We start from the raw sequence: 25,880 nt of genomic DNA, 5'->3' as shown, positions 1-25,880 counted from the left end.
TTAAAAACATTTCATCTAGATCTAATGGGTGGGTCAAAAAACCCCATGGAATAAGCTGACTCATTCAGATATCTAAGGGACACATTTTGTACTTAACTCATCTCTGTGAGTATCCTGAAGCAACATGCCGCTCAGTCAGTGATCAGTGCTAGGTTTTTCTAAAGCCCCAGCGAGCAACTGATGCCACCTGTCCTGAAAGCTTTCCAGCCTGGAAGCTTCTGCCCTTCTTTATGGCATGGAACTCTGCAGAGCTAACTGAGCAATTGTTTATGTGCTGGAAAAGATCCGACAAAGCTTCCTGTGAAAAGTCCTGGCAATACTTGCAGGTACTTTTGTGATCCGTGTGGAGATGATGAACCTCCCGTCCAAGACAAGCCATGGGTAAGAAGCTACCATTTTCATGAGAAGAGGTGAGTCCCAACGTCCACTATTTCTAAATCTTATGACTCTTTCTTAGGAGAGACCTAGAATATCAGAATTCCAGACCCTCACTGGAGAGAACCTACCTGACCTCCAAAGAACTACCAGAAGCCCAGGTGAGCGAAGTGCCCAGTGTAGAAGATCTCAAAAAGAATATGTCCTCTACACATACCCCCTGCACTCTCCGTTCTGTCCTCCAACAGAGAAAACAAAATAACTCAGTGGTTATAAGACACTGCTATATATATTTATATACACAGACATGAAAGTTCAGGGAAAAACTGCTAAGATATTCTGCTGTATAATTTGTCTCCACTGCATCAATCTATTTTCCATTTGCTTTCTCATTCCAAATGAAATTAAAAACAAAGGGAAAGAAGTATAAGGAAACTGTATTTCCAAGTAACTTGACACTCTAAGTATATCACTATTCTACAGTTAATAGGAAACTAGAATCTCATAAAGATTAGTGGAGTGCCAAGTTTAACAGGAAAAATAATAAGGAAAAAGGAAAGCGAAATACTTATTCCTCAAATGCTTTGAAATAAGTTATTAGGACTTAAAATAGTTCTGGGGTAATGGCGATCAACTAACATTTCTTGAGCATCTACTGAATGTAAGACACTTTTCTCACCTCATCTCATGATATATATATACACACACATACACATATACACATATACTTACGCATATACATGGACATGAGAATCTTCACACCATGGACCACTCACTCTACTGTGCTCACTGGTCACAATGCCCATTTAGATAATAAATCTACAGGATACTTCATTTCCAAGGGTGGAGCTGCTGTAATTTAACAATGATTCCCCATTGTGAAGCTCAGATGGGGATCAAAACTTTCCACTGTTTTGCCCTGGTAGCTTAGAAAACTGGCTTAAAAGAATGGTTTTGTGCCCCGGGTAAACAGGGTGGTCTGAGATATTTTTTTCATCAACATCAACTATAACACAATCATGAGGGGCACAGAGATCTCCTTTTAGCAGGAAAATTCCCAACTCAGATAATGGAAATTTAGTTTTAAAAACATGCTTCTTTGTGAGGAAAAAACTATTAAGGTCAAGCAAATGTTTCTGGGCTAATAGCATTAAAAAGCCAACGTGAACGATGGGACTTATTTGAACATGGAACGCTGTATTGTCCTTGTCTGGATCATATTTTCTCTGTTCTTTTCCTATTCTTATTATCTGGTGGGTAGGAAGAGGAGCTGTAGCACTCTTTGCCACTACCCCTTTCTCTCCCCATGCGTCAAACTTCAGGCAGAAAGCCCCTCCCAGTCCACACCTTAAATTTCATTAGGCAAAATGGAATGCTTTGACGTCCATGGGAAAAGTGAGCAAATTTTCAAGTAAAGTATATGTTCACTTTGCCGCCAAATCCACAGCCCAAATGATCGGGATTCTTTCCTCCTGGTTTAGTGACGGTTTAGGGACGAACACTAAAAGAGCAAACTCCCACTAGAGGTCGTTATGAACCAGAAAGCCTTGCCAATGGCTTTTGAGAAAGGGAAAATCTGATGTAAAGCATCTTTAGAAGATGTTGCTAATTTTATTGATCTAAGTAAAAACAGGGTTCTGGCTAATTGAATGCAAAGTTAAGGCCAGTTCTTAACTCCTCTAACAGATGCCCTCCCTAAGCCCTTACTCTACTGAAATCCAGGGGGTTTTCTCCGTAAGAAAGGGGCCTCATTCAAACATAAATCATGAAATGCCTATATTTTCCCATTTTTGACTTAGAGTAATTAATCTCCCCAGTTCTGCTACTACTTACGCTGTGGCCACAGGCAAGCCATTTTGAATCCCAGATTCCTCATCAGTCAAAGGAGGGGGTTGAACTTAGATTTTTAAACCCCTTTCAGCCTACAAAAATCTGATTCTGAAATGTATAAGTTAGAAAGGACATTTTGAAGATACTTATGACTAGGAAAAAAACCAACTCAGTTAAAAAATGGTCAAAGAATCTCAATACCCACTTCTTCAAAGATGATATACAAATGGCCAACAAGTGCATGAAAAGATGCTGGCCATCATTAGTCATTAGGGAAATGTAAATGAGACACCACTTCACACCTGTATGATAGCTAAAACTAAAGAGACACAATAACAAGTGTTATCAAGGGTGTGGAGAAATTGGAGCCCTCGTACTTTGCTGTTAGGACTGTGAAATGGTACAGTCACTTCAGAAAAGGTTGGCAGTTCCTCAAACAGTGAAACAGTCACTATATGACCCAGCCATTGCATTCCTAGCTATGTGCCCAAAAGAAATGAAATTATCTGTCCACACAAAAATGTTCATAGCATTATTCATAATGACCCAAAAGCAGACAAGTCCATCAGCTGATGAATGGATAAGCAAAACGTAGTGTATCTGCACAGTGGAATTCTGTTCAGCAATAAAAAGGACTTAAGTACTGATACATGCTACAAAATGTACAAACCTTGAAAATAATATACAAGTGAAAGAAGCCATCACAAAAGGACACTTATGTGTTGATTCCATTTTTATGAAATGGCTAGACTAGGCAAATCCAGAGAGATAGAAAGTTGATGACTGCCCAGGAAAGAGGAAAATGGGAAGTAACGATGATGAATATGGAGTTTCTTGATGGGGTGATGAAAATGTTCAAAAATTGGGTAGTGGTTTTGGCTGTCCAACTCAGGGAATATACTAAAAACCACGAAACTACTGATACTTTAAATGGGTGAATCTTATGGTATGTGAATTAATCTCAATAAAGCTGTTATTCAGAAAGTATATGACCAAAGTAATCATAAATTTAAGGTGAAGGCTGTGGTGGTTTGGAGCTGTATGTACCCTAGAAAAACATATTAAAGTTAATCCATTCCTGTGGGTGTGAACCCATTGTAAGCAGGACTTTTGGATGAGGCTACTTCCGCTAAGGTGTGGCCCAGTTCAGTCAAGATGGGTCTTAATCCTAGTACCAGAGTCCTTTATAAATTGAATGAATAGAGAGAGAGAAGGGGGTGGGGGTAGGTGGGAGAAAGCCACAGAAGAAGCTGAAATCATTCTACTTTATTTTTTTGAATTTGAAATATTAAAAAAAAAAAAAAAAGTAAAAGCTGAACTCAACGAAACCCAGAAGAGAAGGGAGAGACAAACAGACGCTGCCATATAACCCGCTCCATGGCAAAGGAACCAAGGATGGCTGGCAGTCAGTCTCTGGGAAGAAAGCATCACCTTGATGATGTCTTGACTTGGACATTTTCATGACTTAAAAACTGTAAGCTAATACATTCTCATTGTCTAAACCTGCCCTATTTCATAGTATTTTCTTTAAGCAGCCTAGAACACTAAAACATGTTTTGGCACCAGGAGAGTGGGGTGCTGCTACTGCAAAACCAAAAAAACATGGAAACCAAAACTAACAAAAATTTTGGAACTGGGTAATTCTTAGAAGTTGGAAGAATTGTGAGGTGAATGATAAAAAAGGCCTAGATTGCTTTGAAGAGATGGCTGGTAGAATTACAGATGCTAATGGAATTTCTGATGAGGCCTCAGAAGAAAATGATGACTGTATTACTGGAAACTGGAGGAAAGGTGACCCTTGTTTTAAAGTGGCAGAGAACCTGGTGAAACTGTGGTCTATTGGAGGGCAGAATTTGAAAGCTATGAGCTTGGAGGCTTAGCTGAGATTTCCAAGCTAAGTGTGGGAAGTGCAGCCTGGTTCTCCTTGTAGCTGATAGTAAAATGCCAGAGGAAAGAGATTAGCAGAGATCTGAACTTCTGGGCACAAAGAAATCAGAAATTGATGGTTTGGAAAATTCTGAGCTGCCAGAAAGTGATTTCCCAGAGAATAGTGCTCTGTGTGAGGGTTTAACTGAATATCAATCCCATCAGCCATTTCCAGGAAAGTCAGGATTGGAAATGCTGTTATCCAGACAGGATCTGTGGAAAGTCCAACCGTCTGATGGTTGGGACCCCTGCCCTTGCCATGTGACAGAGGAGTCAAGGATGGCCAGCAGCTGGTCTTTGAGAAGAATGCGTAGCCTTGATGATGCTTTGACTTGGACATTTTCACAGCCTCAACACTATACGCTAATAAGTTCCCATTGTTCAAACCTCACCCATTTCATGACATTTGCTTGAAGCGGCCTAGGAAACTAAAACCAAGGCCTAGACCACAGACCTCTTCTGAAACTTGTGGCCACATCTGACCACACCAGTGCTAGGTTGTACACTCCCTGTTTTTCCTGGTTAAGTTTTAGAAGGCTGATTTTAGAGAAATAATTCTTTCTTCAATGTACAGTAATATCACTCTTTATGTATTAGAAGTTTTATTAACATACTGCAATTGACTTGCTAGCCCCCTAAATTACAAACTTTTAAGTTTACTTAAGTGTTAACTTTAAATCACTTCTGCCTATTTCGAATTTTAACTACTTAAATTGGAATTTTAACAAATTAATGTTACTTCTGAAAAAATCTGGTATTTTCTATTAAAAATTATTGATTTCTAACATTTGTTTCCAATGCAGTTTTGTACATTGGATTTCTCTCAAATGAGATTCATCTGTCTTTGATTTTGCATACTGTGTTTTCAATAGTACATAATCCTACATGATAAATTACCTTTATCTAAATATAAATCCCCAAGGATCATGTTTCTAAAATGTGAATTTAAGATCCTGAACCCTTCATAAAGGTTGTGTGAGGTTAATTAAACATAATTCATAATAAAGAAAGATCCAAGCTGTAGCTTATTAAAAGCTTAACTCAGGCTGAATCTTACAGAATCTTTTTTGGTTGGTGACAAGGGTGGAAGAAAGGTTAAGAATGCATTACAGATGAGCCAAAATTTCTAGAAATTACCAAAATTTTTGTTTGAAATGTTCATTCCTACAGGCTTTGGTGCTTAATGAAAAGTTCAATCTTGTTCTAAACCTCAATCCATGCCTCTATTAAATTATTTATCAAATACTATTAAATGCAAGTTGTAAACAAATCCAATGACAAGCATTATCGCATTAAGTGAAGACTAAAGCAGCTAAGCTGATAGGGACCACAGGGCCCCCTCTGACGAAGGGACTGTAATGTGCATTTTTCTTTCCATTCTAGGACGATGGAGAAAGGTCAGGGGGTTCATCTCCCAACCGCCAACAGACTTGGGCGTAGACGTTGAAGCCACAGGAATTTGTGTGCCCACAGCATAACCTGAGTCCCACAATTAGCCCTGATAATTAATCTTAAAAATAATTCTTCTTCCAAAACAACTGGCTTTAAATCAAGGAAGAACTTAAAGAAATGAGAAGGTGTGTGTATAAATGTGCAGACACAGACACTCCGTAGAGACAAGCTCTTTCCTCTCTGAGAACACTTCACCTTCCTTGTCGTTGTGGTGGGGAGGTGGGCGTGAGGGAGAGGAGAGTTTGGGGCACGCGTCTCCATGGCAGTGTTCTCTGGGCTTCAGCTCTGGGCTCTTGGTAGGCTGGCATTTAGAGAGCAACTGTACACGGCAATAGCATGAAGCTCTGACTCGCAGCTGCTGAATCCTTCATGCAGTAAGATTGTATATGGCTTTGATAGATGGGCAACTTACAAATATAGAATATTCTAGATTAGGGTAATTGCGTCATTGGTCTTCAGAATCTGCCAATGGACGGCCCGTTTAGGCGGCTGCTGTCCAGCACCAGCATATCTGGTTTGTAGAACGTTTCTAATCCCAGGGGGCCCATTTTCCTTTACATCTTTATGCAATGTTAAACTTGCTATTCTACCATGCAGGAGCCACAAAAAAAGTGATTCACTGGTTTCTTACTTTAGAGTTTTTACTATTCTTTATTCCCATGTCACATGACTCAAACTGAAGTCTCTGATCATAATTAACGCTTTACTAGAAAATGCAAAGGAATCATTTATAGGGCATTCGCTTTTGAATCCAGACATCCAAAATTAAGTCAAGAATTAATTTAAACATTGAATGCCAGCAGTTATCCGCTGGCACACAGCCACGGATCTGTTCGTTCGAATTATTCTGCTCTGTTTTTTTTTAAAAAAGCGGTTTCATACTTCATATTTTAATTATCAGCCTGCAAAACCCATAAACGGCTTTCGCGGTGCCTGGCAAAACGAATACGTTGTTAGCCACAAACTGGCCGACGTCTGAAGCGATTAGAACTGGGACCGTCACCATTCCATCCACCCACGGGTCATTAACTTTACACATTTTCCCTTAAACTTTACAGAAGTTATTTAAGAAGGAAAAAAAACCTTGGTGTGGTTTCCAACGTTCAGCAGGAGGCAAAAGCTCTCGGGAGACGGACGTTCCTACCGCCCGTGTTTACGACGGAGGCCCAGGCTTCTGACTTAACGCTGGCTTCTCGAGGGGTCACGGTTGACCAGGGCACACTCATTTATCATCAGCCTGTCACCGTGCTGCCATCAGGAGCTACCCTTCCAGTGACCTACCCTCACGCACGGCTTCTTTTCACGAGACATTCGACTTAATTAAGGCTGGTCCGTGAGAAGTCTCCTGCCGACCAAGGAGCGAGGCTTGCCCCCAAAATGCTCTACGCCCACATGGCTGTTCTTTTATTGAGTGAGTTCAGAAACCACCTCCATCAAGCTGTCCAACAACCTGTCATTTCGATTTCCCGTACAATGTCATGGAAGTGATCCGAGCTGCCTGGGGCAAGGGTCGAGATGGGGCTGGCAGGGCACAAGACCTAGCTCGCAAGGGAGGAGAATTTGGGTAGGCCTTCCTCTGGCGACGCAAGGGGAGACGTCAGGACAGATCATCTCCGCACCATAAAAACGCAGGCAGGAAGGTTTTTTCGGCAGGCAGGGCTCGGGCACGCCTCGTGGTCTTGCTACATTTGAAATCCAATTCCCCTCTGCCTTATGTTCTCATCCAAAGTTACTCTTCCAGGGGGCAAATGGAAATTGGTCTTCAAAAAGAAAAAAAATGTGAGCACTTTCTATGTACCAGGAATTGTACTTGCACCTGAATTTGCCAAGACTGTGAAACACCATCTTAGGCATGAAACAACTAACTGGACTAGACTAATCCCACTATAAATGAGTCAGGATTAAGTAGCCTTGATGGCAGGAACTCTGATGCTAGAATATCAATAGCAGTGCCAGGAAAGGGAAAAAGAGTTAAGTTCTACGCAATTTTACCCTATTACTGTGGGTTGCATAATTAATTCGGGGTAAAAGTGCTTCATGACACCTTTGTCATTTAGGACAGAGAAGAATCACCAATTGTGTTATGCTCTTGTTCAAATTGACCCACAAGTGATTTCAGGTCTGAATATATGCATGGGAAGTGATTGTGCTCAACTGATAGAGCATCCACCTTCCACATGGAGGGTCCAGGGTTCGATACCCAGGGACTCCTGACCTGTGTGGAGCTGGCCCACGTGCAGCGCAAGGAATGCTGTGCCATGCAAGGGTGTCCCCCATGTAGGGGTGCCCCACAATCAAGGAGTGCACCCCACAAGGAGAGCCGTTCTGCATGAGAAAAACACAGCCCGCCCAGGAGTGGTGCTGCACACACAGAGAGCTGACACAGCAAGATGACACAACAAAAAAGCAACACAGTTTCCCAGTGCCTCATGACAAGAATGCAAGTGGACACAGAAGAACACACAGTGAATGGACACAGAGAGCAGACAATGGGGGGAAAAGGGAGAGAAATAAATAAAATAAAATAATTTTAAAAAAGAATATATGCATTTTCAGGACACGAACATCTAAAAAGGAGACAGTAACTGACTTCGCAATAGAGGTGCGACTTCCAAAAGTACACACATAGGATGTAGAAGATGAAATACATAACACTTGGCTTAATGGAAGTAACTGAATTCTTAGGGAGCTGTTCATCTTATATCAGTTGGTTCCTCCTCTAGATAACCAGTGTTCTAAAACGATCCAGTGTCACGTCAGCGACAGAATGTCTATGGCTGAAAGAGCCTCAGTATGAGGAGTAACAAAAAGCTTGACTGGCCTTAGGATTCCAAACATTAGTGCTGCCAAAGATACTCCCAGCATCTTAGTCTGGAAGCATTGAACAAAATGAGCGTGGCCTATTAGAACAATTTAAAATCAAAGTTTCTCTCTACTCTGCATGGCATTAGGATTGCGGTCTGGTTTACAACCAAATATTTTCCCCAAATATTTTGTGGTTCCTGCTGGTCAATGCCCAGTTCCAGTCATCTGTGGAGACAATGGCAGCAGGGGTCCAGATTTTATGGGCACACTGTTTATATCCATGTGGATCCCATGAGGAAGGAAAGCATCACAGAGACGAAGACTTGGGAAATACTTTATCAATTAAAGAAACCAAGAAGCTTGCCATGCAATGGTTAAAGTCCAGGAGTGGGGACTGGGACTTTTTAATTTTAGTTCAGTCACGGCTGAAACCTATCACGTGACAAAGATAATCTTCAGAACCACATACAGTTCTTTCTGGAAAAAAGAATACATAACAGAGTATATAACAGAATTGTGATGAAGAAACCGCTACTAAGAAACCATAGAATCAATCATGTTCAAGTTTTACTTCTGAATGCAAAATAATAGCTTAAAACTTGTGCATAGTAAAGTGGCAAAGAAAGGCTGGCAGGCAGGGGGTAGACAGGCAGCAGGCAAGCACCTTAACACAACACCTGTTAAGAGCTTTATGTCAAGAGAATTGACACAAAGTTGCATCTGTTCTCTTCAAATATGCTTCAACTCTTTCAACTTTAACGTTGATCACTCATAAGGACAGAATACCGTTTGCTTCGCATGTAAAAATGAGATGGGAAGATTGAGTGTGATAACTTTCTCAGGTTAAGTTTGAAGTTTCTTTGATAGAGTTTAGAAAGTCCAAACTATGCAGAAAACATTTCTCTGGATTGCTCTGGACGGTCTATAAAGGAGATGCTCTAAATTCATTCACTAAGAGGGAACTTGAGAAGCTCTCTGTCTTTGCAACCAATAATGTACACAAACCCTCTGACCTCTGGAGATTTAAATGGCTGAGCGTGTGCAATAGTTATCCATCACAGGGAAATTGCGTTTTTGAAAGCTATGTCTTCATTCAGTTTAAGGCCTGTTAAACACTATTCTTGGCCATTGTGTTTTCTACTGTCAAAAGGAGTTTCCTTCTAAATTAAACAATTTGAAATACAGTGGATTTCCATGACACATGTTTTAGAGACTAAACATGCTGAGACAATGGAGCATTGGCTGAACTGTCCTTGCTTATTCTGGATTCCTTTAATTTTCAAGTTTTCTGAAGGCTCAATTTACACAGTAAATATTTACAATAGCTGTGCTTTCCGAAGATTTTACAGCAGCACTTTGATTTTATCTCACATGAAATTAATGTGATACAAGTTTTGCTGAGAGTCAAGGTTCTGGAAGGGAATATAACCTATTAAAAGTGGTATGCTTCCACCAGAAGTATCTCCATTTTCATAAGAAATAATTTACTGACTCTTTTCCACTCACTTCAGAACGTGTTTTCCTTACAAGTATCTTTGGAAGCCTTGGCTTGCTTTCTCAAGACATTTTACTCTCATGACTATCTAGAACTTAGTTTCTAGAAATCAGCTTTTTTGATAGTATCCAAGATATCACATCTCTGATGGAGAGGGGGAAAAAAAATTCTGTTACCAGTTGGTTACCAGCCTTACAGTCGTTAAAATAACAAATGAATCAGCTCATGCTGGAAGACAAAACAAAAACCAATAGGTCGGAGTTACATAAAATCCAAAGGAAGGATGCTGTGGAGAAGTGGCGAGTGCCCCCCATCACAGCTGCCTTCGTGGAGGTTAGAGCACCACTGCCCAGGACGAGGCAGGGTTGGACACCTGTCCCTTCATCTCTTCTGCTCTAGTCCTTACCACCACCAGCCAACGCTGGTCTTGCTTTTTACTACAACCCCTGCAGGGCCCCCTCCCCTCTCTACTCCTCTTGTTGACTTCTTCAATCATTAACCTTAGCATCTACTCTTTCACTTAATACTCTTGAATGTATCTTAAGAGAAGGATATAATAATAAATAAGGCAAACAAGATTTCTTTGAAGTGTTTGTCACTTAGCACAGAAACAGGCAAATAGATATGTAATTTTACTCATATAGAATTACTTTTTTATACTAAATGACATTATATTTGTGTGTTACATAGAGAAGCACTAGATGTGGTAGGAACCCAAACTGGGGGAGCCTAACCTCACCTCGGGGGTGAGTGGCATTCTCTCAGAAGAATGCGGTAGAAGGCAAGACTGGGGGGGGGGGGTGTCTGCTGAAGGAATCACAAGGCTATCTTTCCCTCTCTCTCTAAAAACTTCCAGATTCTGAAGTTTCATCTTTTTTTTTTTTTCAATTTTCTTTTGACAACTGCCCTTAAATTCTCTTGCTTCTTGCAACTCTGCTTTCCTTGACCTCTTTAGTATGAGGAGAAGGCCCTATTGTCTTCTTCCAATGCTCTAGTTGTCACATATTTTTTCTGAGTCTGGGGTCTGCCCGGCTTTACCCGCCACTGGGAAAAAAGTCACGAGTCTCTAGAAAATATGCCCAGGTCGGGTACTTTCTGAAATAGAGCATTGTGGAAGAGGATTGGCTGGAGATTCAGCAGTGAGGGCGATAAAAGAGATCTACCAGATATGATATATTTGCCCACACCATGAATTGTCCAGAGCCATGAGGAAACAGCTTTCTAGAAAATGATGTTCTCCGATGTACCAAAGCCACCGGTGGCAACCACACCACCACATGGTACCTTCAGGCTGGGTGGACTACCTAGAAATTAACGTCCCCAGCAGCCGTTTCTCCTCTATGCTAAACCCTGCTCAGCTATGAGTAGCCCTGCAAGGGGGCTCATCTCAGGGACGGCATCTCTAGGGAACCATTTCTCCAGTGGCCGACAGTTTCAATCCTCATTCTGAACCCTGAGTCTAGATTCAATTCAGGAGAACGTGGCCAGCTCTGTCAAGGACACGAAAGTGGTCACTGGGCCCAAAGGATGGCCCAGATGGAAAGAAGAGACCACACGGGTGCTGGGAGGACTGTGGCTGGCTCCTGGCCACGCCCCTGCCGTCTGCCCCCACTTCCACCTGCACACCCCTGCAGGCTCTCAGGTCACACTGAACCAAAGAGGAACCATGAGTCCTCCAAGGGCCTCGGACCCAGAGGAATGGCCTGGGGGACAGCTTCAGTCGGTTCAACCAGCATTTATTGAGCGCCTACTATGTGCCAGGTACTGTTTTGGACCCATGGGGCAAAGATGTGTCAGAAACAGCCCTTCCCCTTGAAAGTCTTTTGGAAGTAGATTAGGTAAATATACAAAAAAAGTAGAGGATTCTTTAAGTAAGCAAACAGAATTGCCTCCAAACTGCATACTTTGTTTCTAAGGACACGCTTTTAACAGAGGGAGCAACAAATACAAAACCTGTAAGTGACTCACCTCAGTAAACTTCACAGCTAAATTCATAAGACATTTATTCAATGGCAAACACACAGAATAAGAAAAACAGCCACATTTATATCTTGAAATAAAATACAATGGAGTAATTGATGATCATTGTTTGAGCACCTTGTAAAAGAAAGTATTAAAATTTTCTAAAATAAGACAGTCTTCTATGCCTAACATGGTGACTGGCATCAAGGGAACTTAATTCAATATGACTCATGTTTTTACTCATGAAATTGTGGCTGAACACACAATATTCCAAAACACTGCAAGAAATAATATTTCTTAAAAGAACTCTCCCCTCCCAAGTTTGTATTTAACGTTCTACCAAAATGGTTCGTGAATTACTCCAGCAAGGCAATCATGTGCCATTCTGTTTGGACTGGAAAGCACATTCCTTAAAAATAAATGAATAAATAATAAGAATAAAACAACCCCTTTTAGTTTTACATTTTATTCAAAAACTCCTAAAAAGAGATATATCTGGACCGAGGGTCACTAAGTTTAATGTCAGTCCAGACAAGCTACATCGAAATATAAATGCCTGACAATTCACTTTGTGTTAGCTTCCAGACTTTCCATTTGCCTTCTAAGTAACTGGTGACTTTGTGTGACTATGACTTAGCATGAGTTAGTTTTCATTTACCGAATTTGAGATCAGGGGATGGAGTGGGGCTTGAGCGGCAAAACCACTTTTATTTTGTACATAAGCAAACAATGTCAAACATTCCCTAATCCTTAAGAAGTTATGGATATACAAAGTCCAGACTGGGGCAATACAAGTACTCAATTTCCATGCGCTTTTTTCCTCTCCAGTTCTAGCAGAACTCCCAGCAGAGCACATTTCGAAGCTATAAAAATTTCCAAAGAACAGCAACGACAACAATCTGAACCAGCAGGAGACAGTGTGAAAAAAAAGCTAAACAGTGTTTTCCAAAAAGAAAACAGGATCATTAATCACGGACAGAATGCCTAAGCAAGTTTACATTGCCTTTTAAAATTGTTTGTTTGTGATCCCCTCTAGGACAGCCCTGCCTTTCCATCAGTTTACATGTATTTTTTTTATTTCTCCAATGCTGGTTCACAGAAAACAATCATAAATCAGCCAGCCTTTCTATCACTATTCCGATCCAAGTATCCATGTACCCATTTGTCCACCCTTCCCAGCTGCTTCCTTGGTGTGAACAATAAGCCTCTTCAATAGATGGCAGATACGGTTTTTCTCAGATTCTGATAACCATGACCATATTCTGGTACTGAAGATGCCCCTCCCCAAGAACTAAATCAAGGAAGAAGTAAAGCACGACAATTGCCTTTTATTCATAAACCCTGAAAACGAAACCCTTTGCCTTTCCTTAATCACTAGATTCTGTCATTCAAGATATTTTTGACAAATGTTGGTGGAAAGGGCCAATTTCAAGATTGGAATCTGGGCTTGGCAATGCCATAAGTGTTGATCCCCAGAAAATCACCAGATTTCCCTGAGTCTCAGTGTTTCAATCCATAAAACAAAGTCAAAAGTACACACATGGGCTGGTACCTCAGTTTCCCGACTGCTAGAACAAATACCACACGATGGGCTGGACTACACAGTGGGAATTTACTGGAGAGTAGGAGACGTCCAAGACTGAGGCATCTCCCCGGAGCCTGTGGTGCTCAGGGCTGGCTGCCTTCGCCCTGGGTCCCCGGCTTTCCCCTCGCATGGCGATGCACATGGCGGTGTCTTCTCTCCTCCTCCAGGTCCCACTGGCTGCTCCCCAGGGCTCCTCTCTGTGTCCACTTTCCTCTGCTTATAAGCACCTCAGCCAGACTGCATCAAGGTCCACCCTCCTTCAGTGTGAGGACCTTAACTAACAACATCTTGAAAGGCCCTACTACACACGGGGTCATGCCCACAGGACCTGGGGTTGGGACCTGAACACGCCTTTTGTGGGGGACAAAGGAGTACTTGAGCTTCCGGGCATAAAGCAGCCTGGGCTGAGGGCATGCTCAGTGCATCTCCTCTCCTTCCCTTGGGATGCGTCGTAGTGCCCTCCCGCCATCAGGGTCAAACACACCCCAGGGTCCTTCCCTCTGGCACGCCAGCTTCGCTAAGGAACAGCTTCCAGTTCTTTGAGGTTGCTGGGATCTAAAAGGTGCCCAGAGGAGTGGAAATTTGACTCTTGGATTCACTCTTGCAGAGGGCAGTACCGGGTCCTACCTGATGAGGCTGTAACAGAATCTAAGCCCTGGCAGGCTACCATCCCCTATGTGATCTAAACTATTTTGAAGCCAGGTGAAATCGTGTTTCCAATGGCTTTTTGTGACCCTCTTCTGACATTAATTTTCTGGAAGGTCTTTGCAAACCTATGATTAGAAAGCCCACAACTGAAATTCTTTTAATGGCGACTTTCCCAGGGTCTGCCGCATGCAGCAGTGGAATCTCCCAGGGCCACTTGAAGCTGGAGTAGCAGTATCTTCTCATATTCCTTGGAGGTGGCAAAGCTCCAAGGATGGAGTGGTTTTGAAATAAGGGACTTAAAGAAGCACACTGGCCTCTGTGCTCTTCCTCCTTCTGTACCCTTTCTTTAGGCTATCGGCAGTGGGAAGGGGAGGGAGGGCTGCAGCCTGCCAGGCGCTGCCTTCATCTCCTCACTATACATAGAGATGGAGGAAAATAATGGAGATAAATCAAAGTGCCCAATGTTGAGTAAGGAATAGTTGTGTCTTTGTTCCCTCTCCCAAAGCATCTGCCCCCCAACGGTCTCACCAGATCCTTTAGAAGGAGGTGCTGAATCCAGGGTGCCCAACATAAGCCCCGAGAAGTTGCTGTGCTACACTACCTGCACCCAGCATCTGGGATCCCACAGGCCTCCCTTGCTGGGGTCAGTAGAGGCCAGCTGCCCTGACCCGGCACAGCAGGTCAGTCGTGACCAGTGGGCCCTAAGCAAACAATTTATGAATAGGAGGCTCTTCCGCTGGCCTGATATCTCACTCAGAGGTACTGCTTAAAAGGGCCAAGGCATTGTTTACTATTATTTTCTTGGCCAAATTTCAGCCTAATGTCTAGAATGAAAAGAAAATGCAAAGCGTTACATAGTGGTGTGGTAGACTGAAAACCATGGCCACGGTATTGTATAGCTCCTCCCATCAAGAGTGGAGTCTATTTCCCCATCCCCTAAACCTGGGTTATGCCTTGTTTGGCCCAATAGAAGTGATGCTAGAAGAGTTCCAAAGCCTTGGCCTCAAAATGCCTTGCAACATCCAAGCTGCCCCTGGTACGCCCCTGCCTCCATGAAAGGAAGCCCAGGCTAGCCCACCGGATGCTGAAAGAGCATGTGGGGAGGGGCCTGGCCAGTAGCCAAGGCCCCAGTCAAAAGGCCAGACAATGAAGGAGAGGAGGCCCCAGAGGACATTACTGGGACATAAGGAAAAGCTGGACTATAGACTGAGTTTTATATCAATGTGACAGTTCTTGAACTTGGTAAGTGCACTTAATGTAGGTGTATTAAGTGAATATTCTTGTTCTGAGGAGCTGTACATGGAAGTATCATGTGTTCAAGGAACATTATGAATACAACCTACTCTTAAAGGTTTAGAAAGTTCATTGCTAGATTGACAGATGGATAGATGGATGGATGAAGATAGAGAACAGATAGACTGACACAGCAAATGTGGTAAAACATTAACACTGGTGGACCTGGGCATCTGGGGGGAGGGGCATTTGGAGGTTTGTGCGTAGGCTCTGTATTATTTTTGTTACTGTACTGTAAGTTTGAAGTTACCTCAAAATAAAAAGTTTAAGGGGAAAAACTGCCAGATGACTAGAGCTGGTGAGACCCAGGTGACACCAAAAGAAAAGCACCCCACTGAGCCCCAGACCAATTTCCAACCCATGGGATTATGCGGAAAAACAAGGCATTGATTTAAGCCACTACGTTTTGGGGTAGCTTGTTATGTGGCAATAAATGACAGATATAAAAGGCTATCAGGATGTGGCCCTGCAGAAATACTGCTTTGGTGGAGGCTCAAGAATATGCCTTTGCTGTCTGAAAATGAAATACCACAACGGAGCTCCCACAACACATCAGGAGTCAAATGTCCCCTAGGTACCTCCTGAGATGCTGTCCGTGGGGAAGCAGCTTGGATCCTTGATATTACACCAGGAGGGTCCCGGCACCCACGCTCTGCACGAGGAGGGGCCAGGACGGGGTACGGGGCTCCAGCACGGCAATGAAGCCGGCAGAGCCAGACTGCCCCAGGGGGTAGGGTTCAGCCACCCAACGGGGGCATGCTGATTCCAACAGAGGAAACACAGCTCCGGAGGCTCAGTGACAGAGGCAAAGCACCAGGAGACTGCAGGCAGCATTTGCAGGACAGACACAGGGAAGCTGGGCTGGCCCCCCAGACCAGGCCAATAACACGGCACCTTTCCAAAGGACGCTATCACCCTGTTGATTCACAGGTAGAGGAAAGACTGTGCACCCGAGGGGGGCGGGCAGGGAAGGAGTACCCTCAGCCCAGATGGTCTAGACCAGCAATCTGGCTCTAAACGAATACGTCCCCCACCCGCAAACAGACGCACTCGCGGTTTAGCTCCCAGCAGGGCAGCACGCCCCAAGCCCTTTATCTACAGATCCTTCTGCCGCACTCTGTGCTCTGCCACCATGCACGCTTGCGGGCGGGAATTCCAGTGCATACAGGTGCTTCCACCTTTCCAGGTGTGCCCAAGCCTCTCAAACTAGCCCAGGGCAGGGGTTCTCAAAGACATTCCGGGAAGCAGCACCGCAGGGTAACTTGTTAGGGCGGCAAATCCTGACCCTGCCCCAGCCCAGCCAGCCGCCCGGGGGCGGGGCCCGGGCACCCAGTTCAAGAGGCCGCCCCCCACCGCCCCGGAAATTCTGTTGAGTGCCAAAAGCTGATTCTTAACCCCGGCTGCATGTTGGAATCGCCTGGGGAACTTTTAAAGATTATTGGTGCCAGGAAGAGATTCTGGGCCCATGGGCCTGGTGAACAGCCTGGCCAGGAGGAGTTTTTCAAGCTCCCCAGGCGATTCTACTGCGCAGCCAAAGCTGGCAAGCAGGGCCCTAGACAGAAGCAGAGGGTTCACGGAGATCAGCTGGCAAGGCTAACTACTAATTGGGGTTTTGCTAGAGGTGGCCTTGAATTTAAGTGGTTTTATACTCGTAAGTAACAAAAGTCAAGGCTGTTCATTTGTACCGGGTTTACTGGAGACCTCTGAACAAAGAGCCTTAACCACCGTACAGACCTCACGGGTGTGTCTGCGCTTGAAAGGAAATCCCTTTATACCCTGTCCCTTAAATAGAAGGAGAGCAACAGCGGGTGCAGGCGCTGTGATAATCCACGTAAAGACAAAAGTGCTTGCCAAAATCTGCACTAAGCAGACGAGGAAGCACGTGAGCCGCTGGACCGGAGCCAGTGAGGGGCGCGGGACGGTGGCCTGCCTCGCGGCCAGCCAGCACCCCTGGCCGCCGGGGACCCGGGAGGGCCCCGCTCATCCCAGCTGGTTTTCATCACGGAGTAATTCTGTTTTGGAAGCAAATGCCTTGTTCAACTTTTATTTATGGTTCAAACGTCTATCTTCAATGCCCTTTTGGCTAATTTTCGCCCAGCTCATGTTTCCTGACCCATCCTGCCACCCAAGATTCGGTTAACCACGACCTGCTTCTCCAGCCCACAACCTCGATGGCTCGGCTTTGATTACAGGCCCAGACGGAGTCGAGGATGGTGGGAAAGACCTAGAGGAGGAGGCCGGTATCCCCATGGAAGAGAGGGGCATCAGGACCACGCCAGAAGAGGCTCCTGCCCAGAGCAGGGTGTGGCCGGGCCGCTCGGGTTAAAGGTCGTCACCAGGGCGATAGCCGAGTGGCATGAGATGCTGACACCAGAGCTGAGGCCAGATCAGGGCTTCTGCAGTGTCAACCGGCACAGCAATTGGCCGGGGAATTGCGGTTTGATTAATTCTGTTCCCAGATCCTGTGGCTGCTGCGCCACCGCCCACACCCTGAGCAGGTTTCAGAATGTGTCGTGGGAATATGTGATTGGAATAGGGGACAGTGTGGAAGGGAACAACCTGAGCCCCAGCCCCAGCCATGGGATTCAGATTTTTTTTTTTTTTAAGGAGGTACCAGGGAATGATGCTGGTCGAGGGGAAGCCGGGCAGGCAGCGCAGCCTGGCCCCATACAAGGGCTCCTGTGGAAGGTGAGGGCTGCAGCCCAGCCCAGCACCCCAGGACCCAGGTTTCAGAGAGTGAGTCAAACTGTAAAAACTGAGAGCACTGCTGTCTCTCAAATGGGGTAAGCCGTGGCAGGGGACAGCCCAATCACTTTGGACAGAACTTCTACCCAGACAGAAGCAGGGCCAGGGTGGCTCAGAGGCCCCAGCAACAGAACAGGAGGGCGGTGGGTGGGATGGCTTCCTTTCTACGCTCAGAGAGCAGAGGGGCTGGGCCGATTTCCATCACATCATCCATGTATGATGGAATTTTACTCAGTGGTAAGAAGAAACGAAGTTGTGAGGAGTATGACAACACGGATGAACCTGGAAGGCATTAAGCTAAGAGAAGCCAGCCAGACACAAAAGGACAAATAATGGCTAGACTCGAGGTTACCAGAAGATAGAATGAGGGGAGAGAAGGGGGAGCTGATGGCTAATTTGTGGAGAATCTGTGGTAAGGTTGATGTAAATGCTGGAATTGGGGAGAGGTGATGGTAGCACATTACAGTGCTTTGTAATGAGCAGTGCCGATATGTGGGTGTGATGTGCTTGCAGGGGAAAGTTTAGGGTGCTGTGTATCACTAAAAGGAAAGTCAGAGGATGAACATGGGACTTTTCCTATTTCAAAGCGTAGTGAACCCTGCTGTGCATGACTGCGGTCAATAATACAAATTTGAACGAAAACAAATGCATGTTAATATTATAAGATCCTAAGAAGAAGGAGCCATATGGGCAAAAACAAACCTAAAGCAAATGATGGACTGTAAAGAACAGTAATATATTAATATTTCCCCACCATTAAATTCTAAAATTTAAAAATTAAAATAAAAAAAGAGAAAAGATAAGGAAATTTTTAAACAAAGAGAGGGGAGCTGGCTTCCTACATCTCACCACTGCCTGCAGAGGACAAACATTCTCTCCTGAGCAGAGTCCCTTTCTTAGGGATCCACTATACATGGAGACCACTGGACAGGCAGGAGCCCACACAATACTGGAATAAATTCCCGTTGGACCCTGAGAAATGTCTTCTTTGAAACAACACTGCCTATATGCCTGTCCACTCAGCCATTCGCTTCAACACGTCCCAAGAGCTCCCGTGCCAGGCGGCAGGCCAGGTGCGTGGACAACTGAGACCCGCCTCTCCGGGAGGCCACAGACATGAAACACTGATGTTACCAGGGGAGGAGGCCACAGGGGCCTTGGGGGCTGCAAGGAAGCGCTCATGGAGACGGTGACTTCTGAGCTGGATCTCGAAGGCAGAGGAGCTGCAGAAGCAGTCAACGGGACAAGAGCGTGGACACAGAGTGGGAGCAGCAGGCCCGTCTCCGGACGGTGAGTGATTCAACCAGGGTACAGTCAGTGTTGCTGGAACACAGGGTGTGTGGAGGAAAGTGGTGACAGCCGCAACCGGCACCGCTGGCACAGCCCTTTAAACCACAGCAGTTCAAAAGAAGCTTCTGACCAAATCCCTCCGTATGTTACAAAACAGGTGTAATTTTGATATTCTTAATCAAAGCCCCTTGTGGGCACTAAGCAAAAAGAAGAAAATTTTATACATGAAAAAGATACCAGAAATATAGAGAGAATAAAAAGCTCAGGTATTGCCCGGGACTGGGGCGGAGGGTGGGGGGGATGATATTTAGGGCAGTGACAATTATTCTACAAACTATTGTGATGCTGCATACGTGACACTTGTCAAGACCCCCAGAAGTGTACAACCCAAAGACTGGGCCCTGATGGAAACTGTGGACTTTAGTTACTAATACTGTGTCAATACCACTTCATCAACAAATTGGTAACCAACATAGCACAATAATTCCAGATGTTAATAGCAGGGGAAACTGCAGGGTAGGAAATATATGGGAAGTCTCCTTACTTTCTACTCCATTTTTTTATAAACCTAAAGCTGCCCTTAAACCCGTCAATAATTTTTTTAAAAGATGCTGGAGTTTCAAAAGAAATTTCAGCACTGTAATAATGCCATTTAACAAATATTTGGGCATATCCATTCTTTGGGGTAGAGGAAATTGAAAAATTAAGAAGAAACGTTATCCATAGTACAAACATCACGTCCCATTCGTGAGTTTGCCATTAGACAGTTGTCGATGTTGGAAAAAATCATGAAGCTTCTCTGGGCCAGTTTTCTCAACTCTGAGAGGAGGCTGGATTACAAGGTTCCACATGGCTCTCAAAGCGTAGGTATCAAAAGATAAGATCCCGTCTCCCAAGACTCAGGATCAAGGGGAGGATCAGTCATCAGTTCACCAAGACTGATGGGAAATCCCCAGAAATTCTGGTCTCCCCACATCCGCCCGGCAGCAATGCAGGAAGTCTAGTCCCCTATCTACGGCAGACTCAATGGAACCATTTCCTTAATGAAAGCCCCCTGCAGCCCCACAGGCTAAGCCAGAGGCTTTCCTCTCCAGCCCTCCCTCAATTACCCCACTCCTCCCATTTCCTCTTGCTCCCTCGACCTGATGTGATATAAAATCCAGTCATTTAATCAGCAGCATGCAATTTCCAAGCCACTCAAGTGTGTGAGGAGTCAACAAAGATCCTGGAAAGCAACTGGCAGGAGAGCTTGTCATCCTTTAGTGGCTTCTCGAATACACTAAGACCAAGGGGGCAGAACGGATTGTTCTATTAAATTGCTTAAACCACATACAACAGTTGTTCTTACGCTTTTAACCACCCGTAGTTACATATTTTTACTTAAAGAAAAAAAGCCTGGTGTCATTTCAAATGACCTTCCTCTCCTCTCCACACTGAAAAATAAAATTTATTTGATATCTAACATATCATTATCCGGGCAACCGAACCACGAACATGATATTAACCGTCTCCCACCAGCGAGTTTACATTTAAAAGCCCAAGTACCAAGACCAGCTTCCCTCACTTTCATTCCTTTCTCATGTCCCCCTCAACCACATCTCAATTTAAAGCATTATAGAATATACTTATTCTGCTATTTGTTCTTGCCCTGCCATTAAAAATCGATCTACTCAAACGCTGACTTGTCCAAGCCAAGGTCAACCTCAGGAGGAACTTTGCTGGGTGGTTTCCTAATCTTCCACAAAGATATTACATTTTTTGGGCCAATACAAAACCCTTTTTTGCAATATGTTTTCAACTGCTTTCTTATATACATTCGGAGATTTAGAAATGTCTTGATGATTTGAGATAGAACAAAGTGATTTTGGGCTTTGGTTTCTAAGAAGTCACATAAAATAAGTTCAGTTTTAAATAAGAGGGTTTACATCCCCCTTGAAACCTGGAACTCTTTTTTTTTTTTTTAAGATATATTTATTTCTCTCTCCTCCCCCCCCCCCAGGTGTCTGCTCTCTGTGTCCATTTGCTGCGTGTTTTTCTTTGCCCGTTTCTGTTGTTGTCAGCGGCACGGGAATCTGTGTTTCTTTTTGTTGCATCATCTTGTTGTGTCAGCTCTCCGTGTGGGTGGCTCCATTTCTGGGCAGGCTGCACTTTCTTTTGCGCTGGGTGGCTCTCCTTACGGAGTGCACTCCTTGCGCATGGGGCTCCCCCACGCGGGGACACCCCTGCATGGCAGGACACTCCTTGCGCACATCAGCACTGGGCATGGGCCAGCTCCACACGGGTCAAGGAGGCCCGGGGTTTGAACCGTGGACCTCCCATGTGGTAGACGGTCACCCTAACCACTGGGCCAAGTCCACTTCCCCCTGGAACTCTTTTAAGATAATGTTAGTTTTGGATCAAGGAAGTAAGTGTTAAAAAAAAAAAAGAAATGCATAGAGGTTTTAAATGACTGGTATCCTCAGAAGAATTAAAGGAACAACGAGATATATGAAGTTACGTGTAACCTTCACAGGGTAACACATTCTACTAGTGAATCCCCAACAGCTTAACTCTTAGCAAAACATAGACCACTAAAGACTAAGTTAATTGGTTAGTCGGGTACATTCTCCTAGTGCAAAAGAAAATGCAAGTGATTAGTGATGGCAGGGGAAACCAGGATCATCTTTCTAGCCGGCTCTTGCATAAAGTGGCTTATCATCCATTCTGTATGCAAATACAGTAAAGGAAGCCAGAAAAAAGCTAGAGGCAGACAATGTGTTCTATTTCTCGGATTAATTCATTGAATACCAGAGTTGGGAAACAGGCCTTATAAATCTACCATGTATTCTACCTTCTGTATTCTACATATGAAAGCCAAAAATCTACAGGGTGCTCATCAGAAAAGAAACTGGATAGCCTACGGGAAAATTTTCATCAGGAAAAGAAAAAAAAAAACCAATAAAGTACTAAGTCAGCAATTCCTTATTTTAATAACTATTGAGTACAGTTAGGTGGCTACCTGCAAGATATCTACAACATGTTCCATCAGTTAGAAAACTGTGTGGTCTGCTGAAGGTGCTAAATAATTATCATTTCAAATGTGCAATTTGCAAACACCCCCAAAAAAGTGTGGCTTCATAAACCTTGGAGTAAATCACAAAAATTGTCATGCAAGACTAGGTTTCTAATGAGAAGTTTACTTACATTCGAATTGGAAATGGGTACTGTTCTCATGTGCATTTTGGTATAACATGATAAATTGGACTTCCTGCACAAAATTCACAATGTAAGCATTTCCAAGTAAGTTATAGCAAATTATAAATGTCAGCTGCCCAAGAGCTCAAGAAAAATGGGGGCAGATAAAAAGGAATCAGTGGCTTTTATCAATGGCATGGTACCTAGAAGTAGGAAAAATGAGACTGTGAGCTGGAGAAATGGAGAACTGATCATCTTTTATAGAGGACTTGCAAGGATCCTAATTACCAGCATCTCTTTATTTTCCAAGATATGTGGAAGAAGAAAAATACACTCTTTAGGGTGAAATGCATTACTTTCATAACCTCTGGTTATTTTACATCTCAATGCAAAAGTCCACATGGGCACTCACATGTTACTAATAACTGATAAATAATTGATAAGTAATTGATAAATGGCTGAAAAATACTCAAAGGCTACAGCACTGGAAGGACTTAGCAATAGGTACAAGCCAATTCCTAATAAATTCACCCAACACCACTGCCCAGAGATGCAGTCTCTCGCTTCAGCTTGAAAGCCCTAAGGTGCTTTAGAAAACAGGTTTTCCCGCGTGACACGTTTGCTAACCAATAGGAGAAACCTGCGGTTTACAAAGGCGTGCTTTGCAATTACAGCCCCCCCACCCCCCCACCCCCCACTCCCCCCCCACCCCCCATTCCCCCCCCACCCCCCCACCCCCCGTGGAACATTCTGGAAAACCTTCAGGTAAAGGGGTTCACACCTTGGCAATGTCTGCCCCTCTTTCTTCCTATAACACATCTATAAACCTTTTTTTTTTTTAAACTCAGAAGAATTCCAAGATTTCTGTCCCAAAAATAAAATCTTAGAGAAATCACAAGAGGGTCCCACCCAAGCATTTATAAAGCTGCCTAGGATCTTATCTGCTTCTGGTCAGAATAGAACGAGTAGTCAACCACATTTTGGAAACAGAAATAAAGATGCATGTGTCCATAAAAAGACAGAATTTCACCCCATTTCTGGATTCGCAGTAATTTGCTTAGATTTCTTCACATGATAAGGTCCTTCAGCAAGTTCTCTACGCAATACCTGTCCACCTAAGCAGCGTTTCAAAACGCTCAAAATGGTACTTGTGAAAAGGAAAATACAATATTTCACTTAATATACTTGGCAATTTTCCCAACCACTCGTCAGTTCTCGGACTTGACTTCCCCCTGCCTCGAGGTTTAATAGTTTCACCCACCTAATTGGAACTATTGTTACTTAAAAAATGACAGTCTGCCCGCTGAGAAAGACTACTGAACAGTTACTTCCTTTAACAAGATTTTTAATTTTTAAATATCTCAACCCTACTGACTCCTTCCCGGGAAACGTCGCAATAACTTATGTGACTGTCTTTTATTTCACAGTTTTGCTTTTTGCTCGCGGGGCTTCAAAGAAAAGCGCTTCGAAGTCTGATTCACCGCGCCCAGGGGACCGGACCAGGGCGCGCGGCCCCTCCTGGCTCCCGGGCTTTGCTCCCCGGACGGGGACGGGCCAGCTCCGCGCGAACTGCTCCGGCCCCTGCTCCAGTCCGACCCCCGCCAGGTTTCCCCAACGCCTGGCAAGGGCAGACCTAGGAGGCGCTCGCAGCGGACCCCACCGCGTCTTTTGGTCCAAATATCCGTCCTTTCTTGCATGGGAATTTAAAGGCTAGGCTCGCAATTCCCACACTCAGCGGTTCTTGGGTCCTCGGCTGCCCTCGCCCCGTCCGGGTCGCTCACGTCGGCGACCTGGGCTGGACCACTCACTGCCTGCTGGGTGCCGAGGCCCCACCCCACGCAGGGCACTCCGGCCGCCGTGGGGAGGCAGGGCGCTCGGCCGACGTTCCTCGCGCAGCCCGGCAAGGGGACCCGAAACCGAGCGACGGTAACAGCACTTACCCGCTCCCGGGATCCGTCTGGTTCCTGCAGGCACCCGACCCCCTCCGATCGGCCCCGCTCCTTCCTGCCCTCGGGCCCGAGGTCGTAGCCCGAGATCATGGCTCTCGCCCTGTGTGCCAACGCCCGGCTTCCGCCTAGCCCCCGCCACTTCGTGGGCATGCCAGGAGCCGCCCCTCCCCGCTCCGGGGGCCCGCGGTCCCCGCCGACCTGCCCCAGGGGGCCTGGGAGCAGCTGGGAGTCCGGCAGGTTCGGGTGCGCAGCGCCCCGGCGCCGGGAGCCTCGGCGGGGACAGCCGACCCGGGAGCGGGCGGCGCGATCAGCGAATCAGGCGGCCGCGCGGGGCGGTCGGGAGGATGCCGCGGTCCCCGACAGCCGCTCCCCAGGCGCGGGCTCGCCACACCCAGCCTCCGCGCGGAGGAGAAGGGCGCCGGACCCCGCCAAGTGGTCCCCAGCCCGGGACCAGCCTCGCCTCTCGGCCGCCCTGTGTGGGGACCCCGCTCCGCCCGGCCCCCACCCACCGGGTCGGGCTCCCCGCTGCCCACCCCGCCCCGACGGTGCCGGCGTGCGCCCGCGGCTCACCTGTTAGCAGCAGCCCGCCGAGCAGCACGCACAGCAGGAGCCCGGTGTCCCGGCGGCAGCCCATGCTGAGCCTGACGCGGCCTGCTCGCCCGGTGCCCGCGCTCCCCGTGAGCCAAGGACCCAGCCGCCCGCGCCCGCGCCGCCCGCCTGCGCCCGGGGCGCCCCTCTGCGTCGCAGCGGCCGGGGAGACCAGCACCCTGCACCGGTATTCCTGGCCGCTGCGCCCGCACCCGGGAGCCCGCTCCGAGCCGCGCCGCCGCTGCGGAGAAGCCCGAGGAGAGCCCTCCCGCGCAGCACCCGAGCTCCCGCGGACCTCAGGAGGCGCCGAGCGCGGGGGCGGCTTATAACCTCTCTCCAGCCCACTTCCTAGCCCGGGCACCTCCTTCCAGTGACGTCACGGGGTCCCCCACCCCTCATCCGCCGTCCCACCTGCCCTGCACTTCCTCCCCCGACCCGCGGCCGGACGGCTGCGGGGAGGGGCGAGAGGGCCGGGGGCGCGCGCGCGGGGCCCGGGAACGCGGCCCCAGCAGGTTCGGGGGCCGCGCGCCCGCCTCCCGCCCCCGCCCGCCTCCCGCCCCCGCCCGCCTCCCGCCCCCGCCCGCCTCACGTCCCTCACAGTCAGGAAATCCTTGCCCGCTCCTCCGCCCCAGCTTACTCAGCTCGGGGGGGCGGCCGGGGCCGGGGAGGGGAGGGGGCCGGGTCCCACGCCCGGCCCCCGGGCGGAAAGTCCGAGCGGCCGCCCCTCGGCCGGGCCAAGGGAAGTGGGCCGTGCCTCCGCGAC

The 25,880-nt window shown here is 46.3% G+C and overlaps 1 protein-coding gene across 1 annotated transcript in view; it reads right to left on the bottom strand.

Annotated features, from left to right (window-relative positions):
- Positions 1-25,410, bottom strand: part of FLT1 (fms related receptor tyrosine kinase 1) — a 176,964-nt gene extending 151,554 nt beyond the window's left edge. The window contains exon 1 of the mRNA XM_058277019.1: positions 25,100-25,410. Coding sequence (XP_058133002.1) covers positions 25,100-25,163 — 64 coding nt within the window. The 5' untranslated portion in view covers positions 25,164-25,410. The remainder of the gene's footprint in view (positions 1-25,099) is intronic.
- Positions 25,411-25,880: the final 470 nt, after the last annotated feature.

The sequence above is a fragment of the Dasypus novemcinctus genome, chromosome 15, assembly GCF_030445035.2.
Source record: "Dasypus novemcinctus isolate mDasNov1 chromosome 15, mDasNov1.1.hap2, whole genome shotgun sequence".
In the NCBI taxonomy this organism is placed as follows: domain Eukaryota; kingdom Metazoa; phylum Chordata; class Mammalia; order Cingulata; family Dasypodidae; genus Dasypus; species Dasypus novemcinctus.
This window is presented reverse-complemented; position numbering and strand designations above follow the sequence as displayed.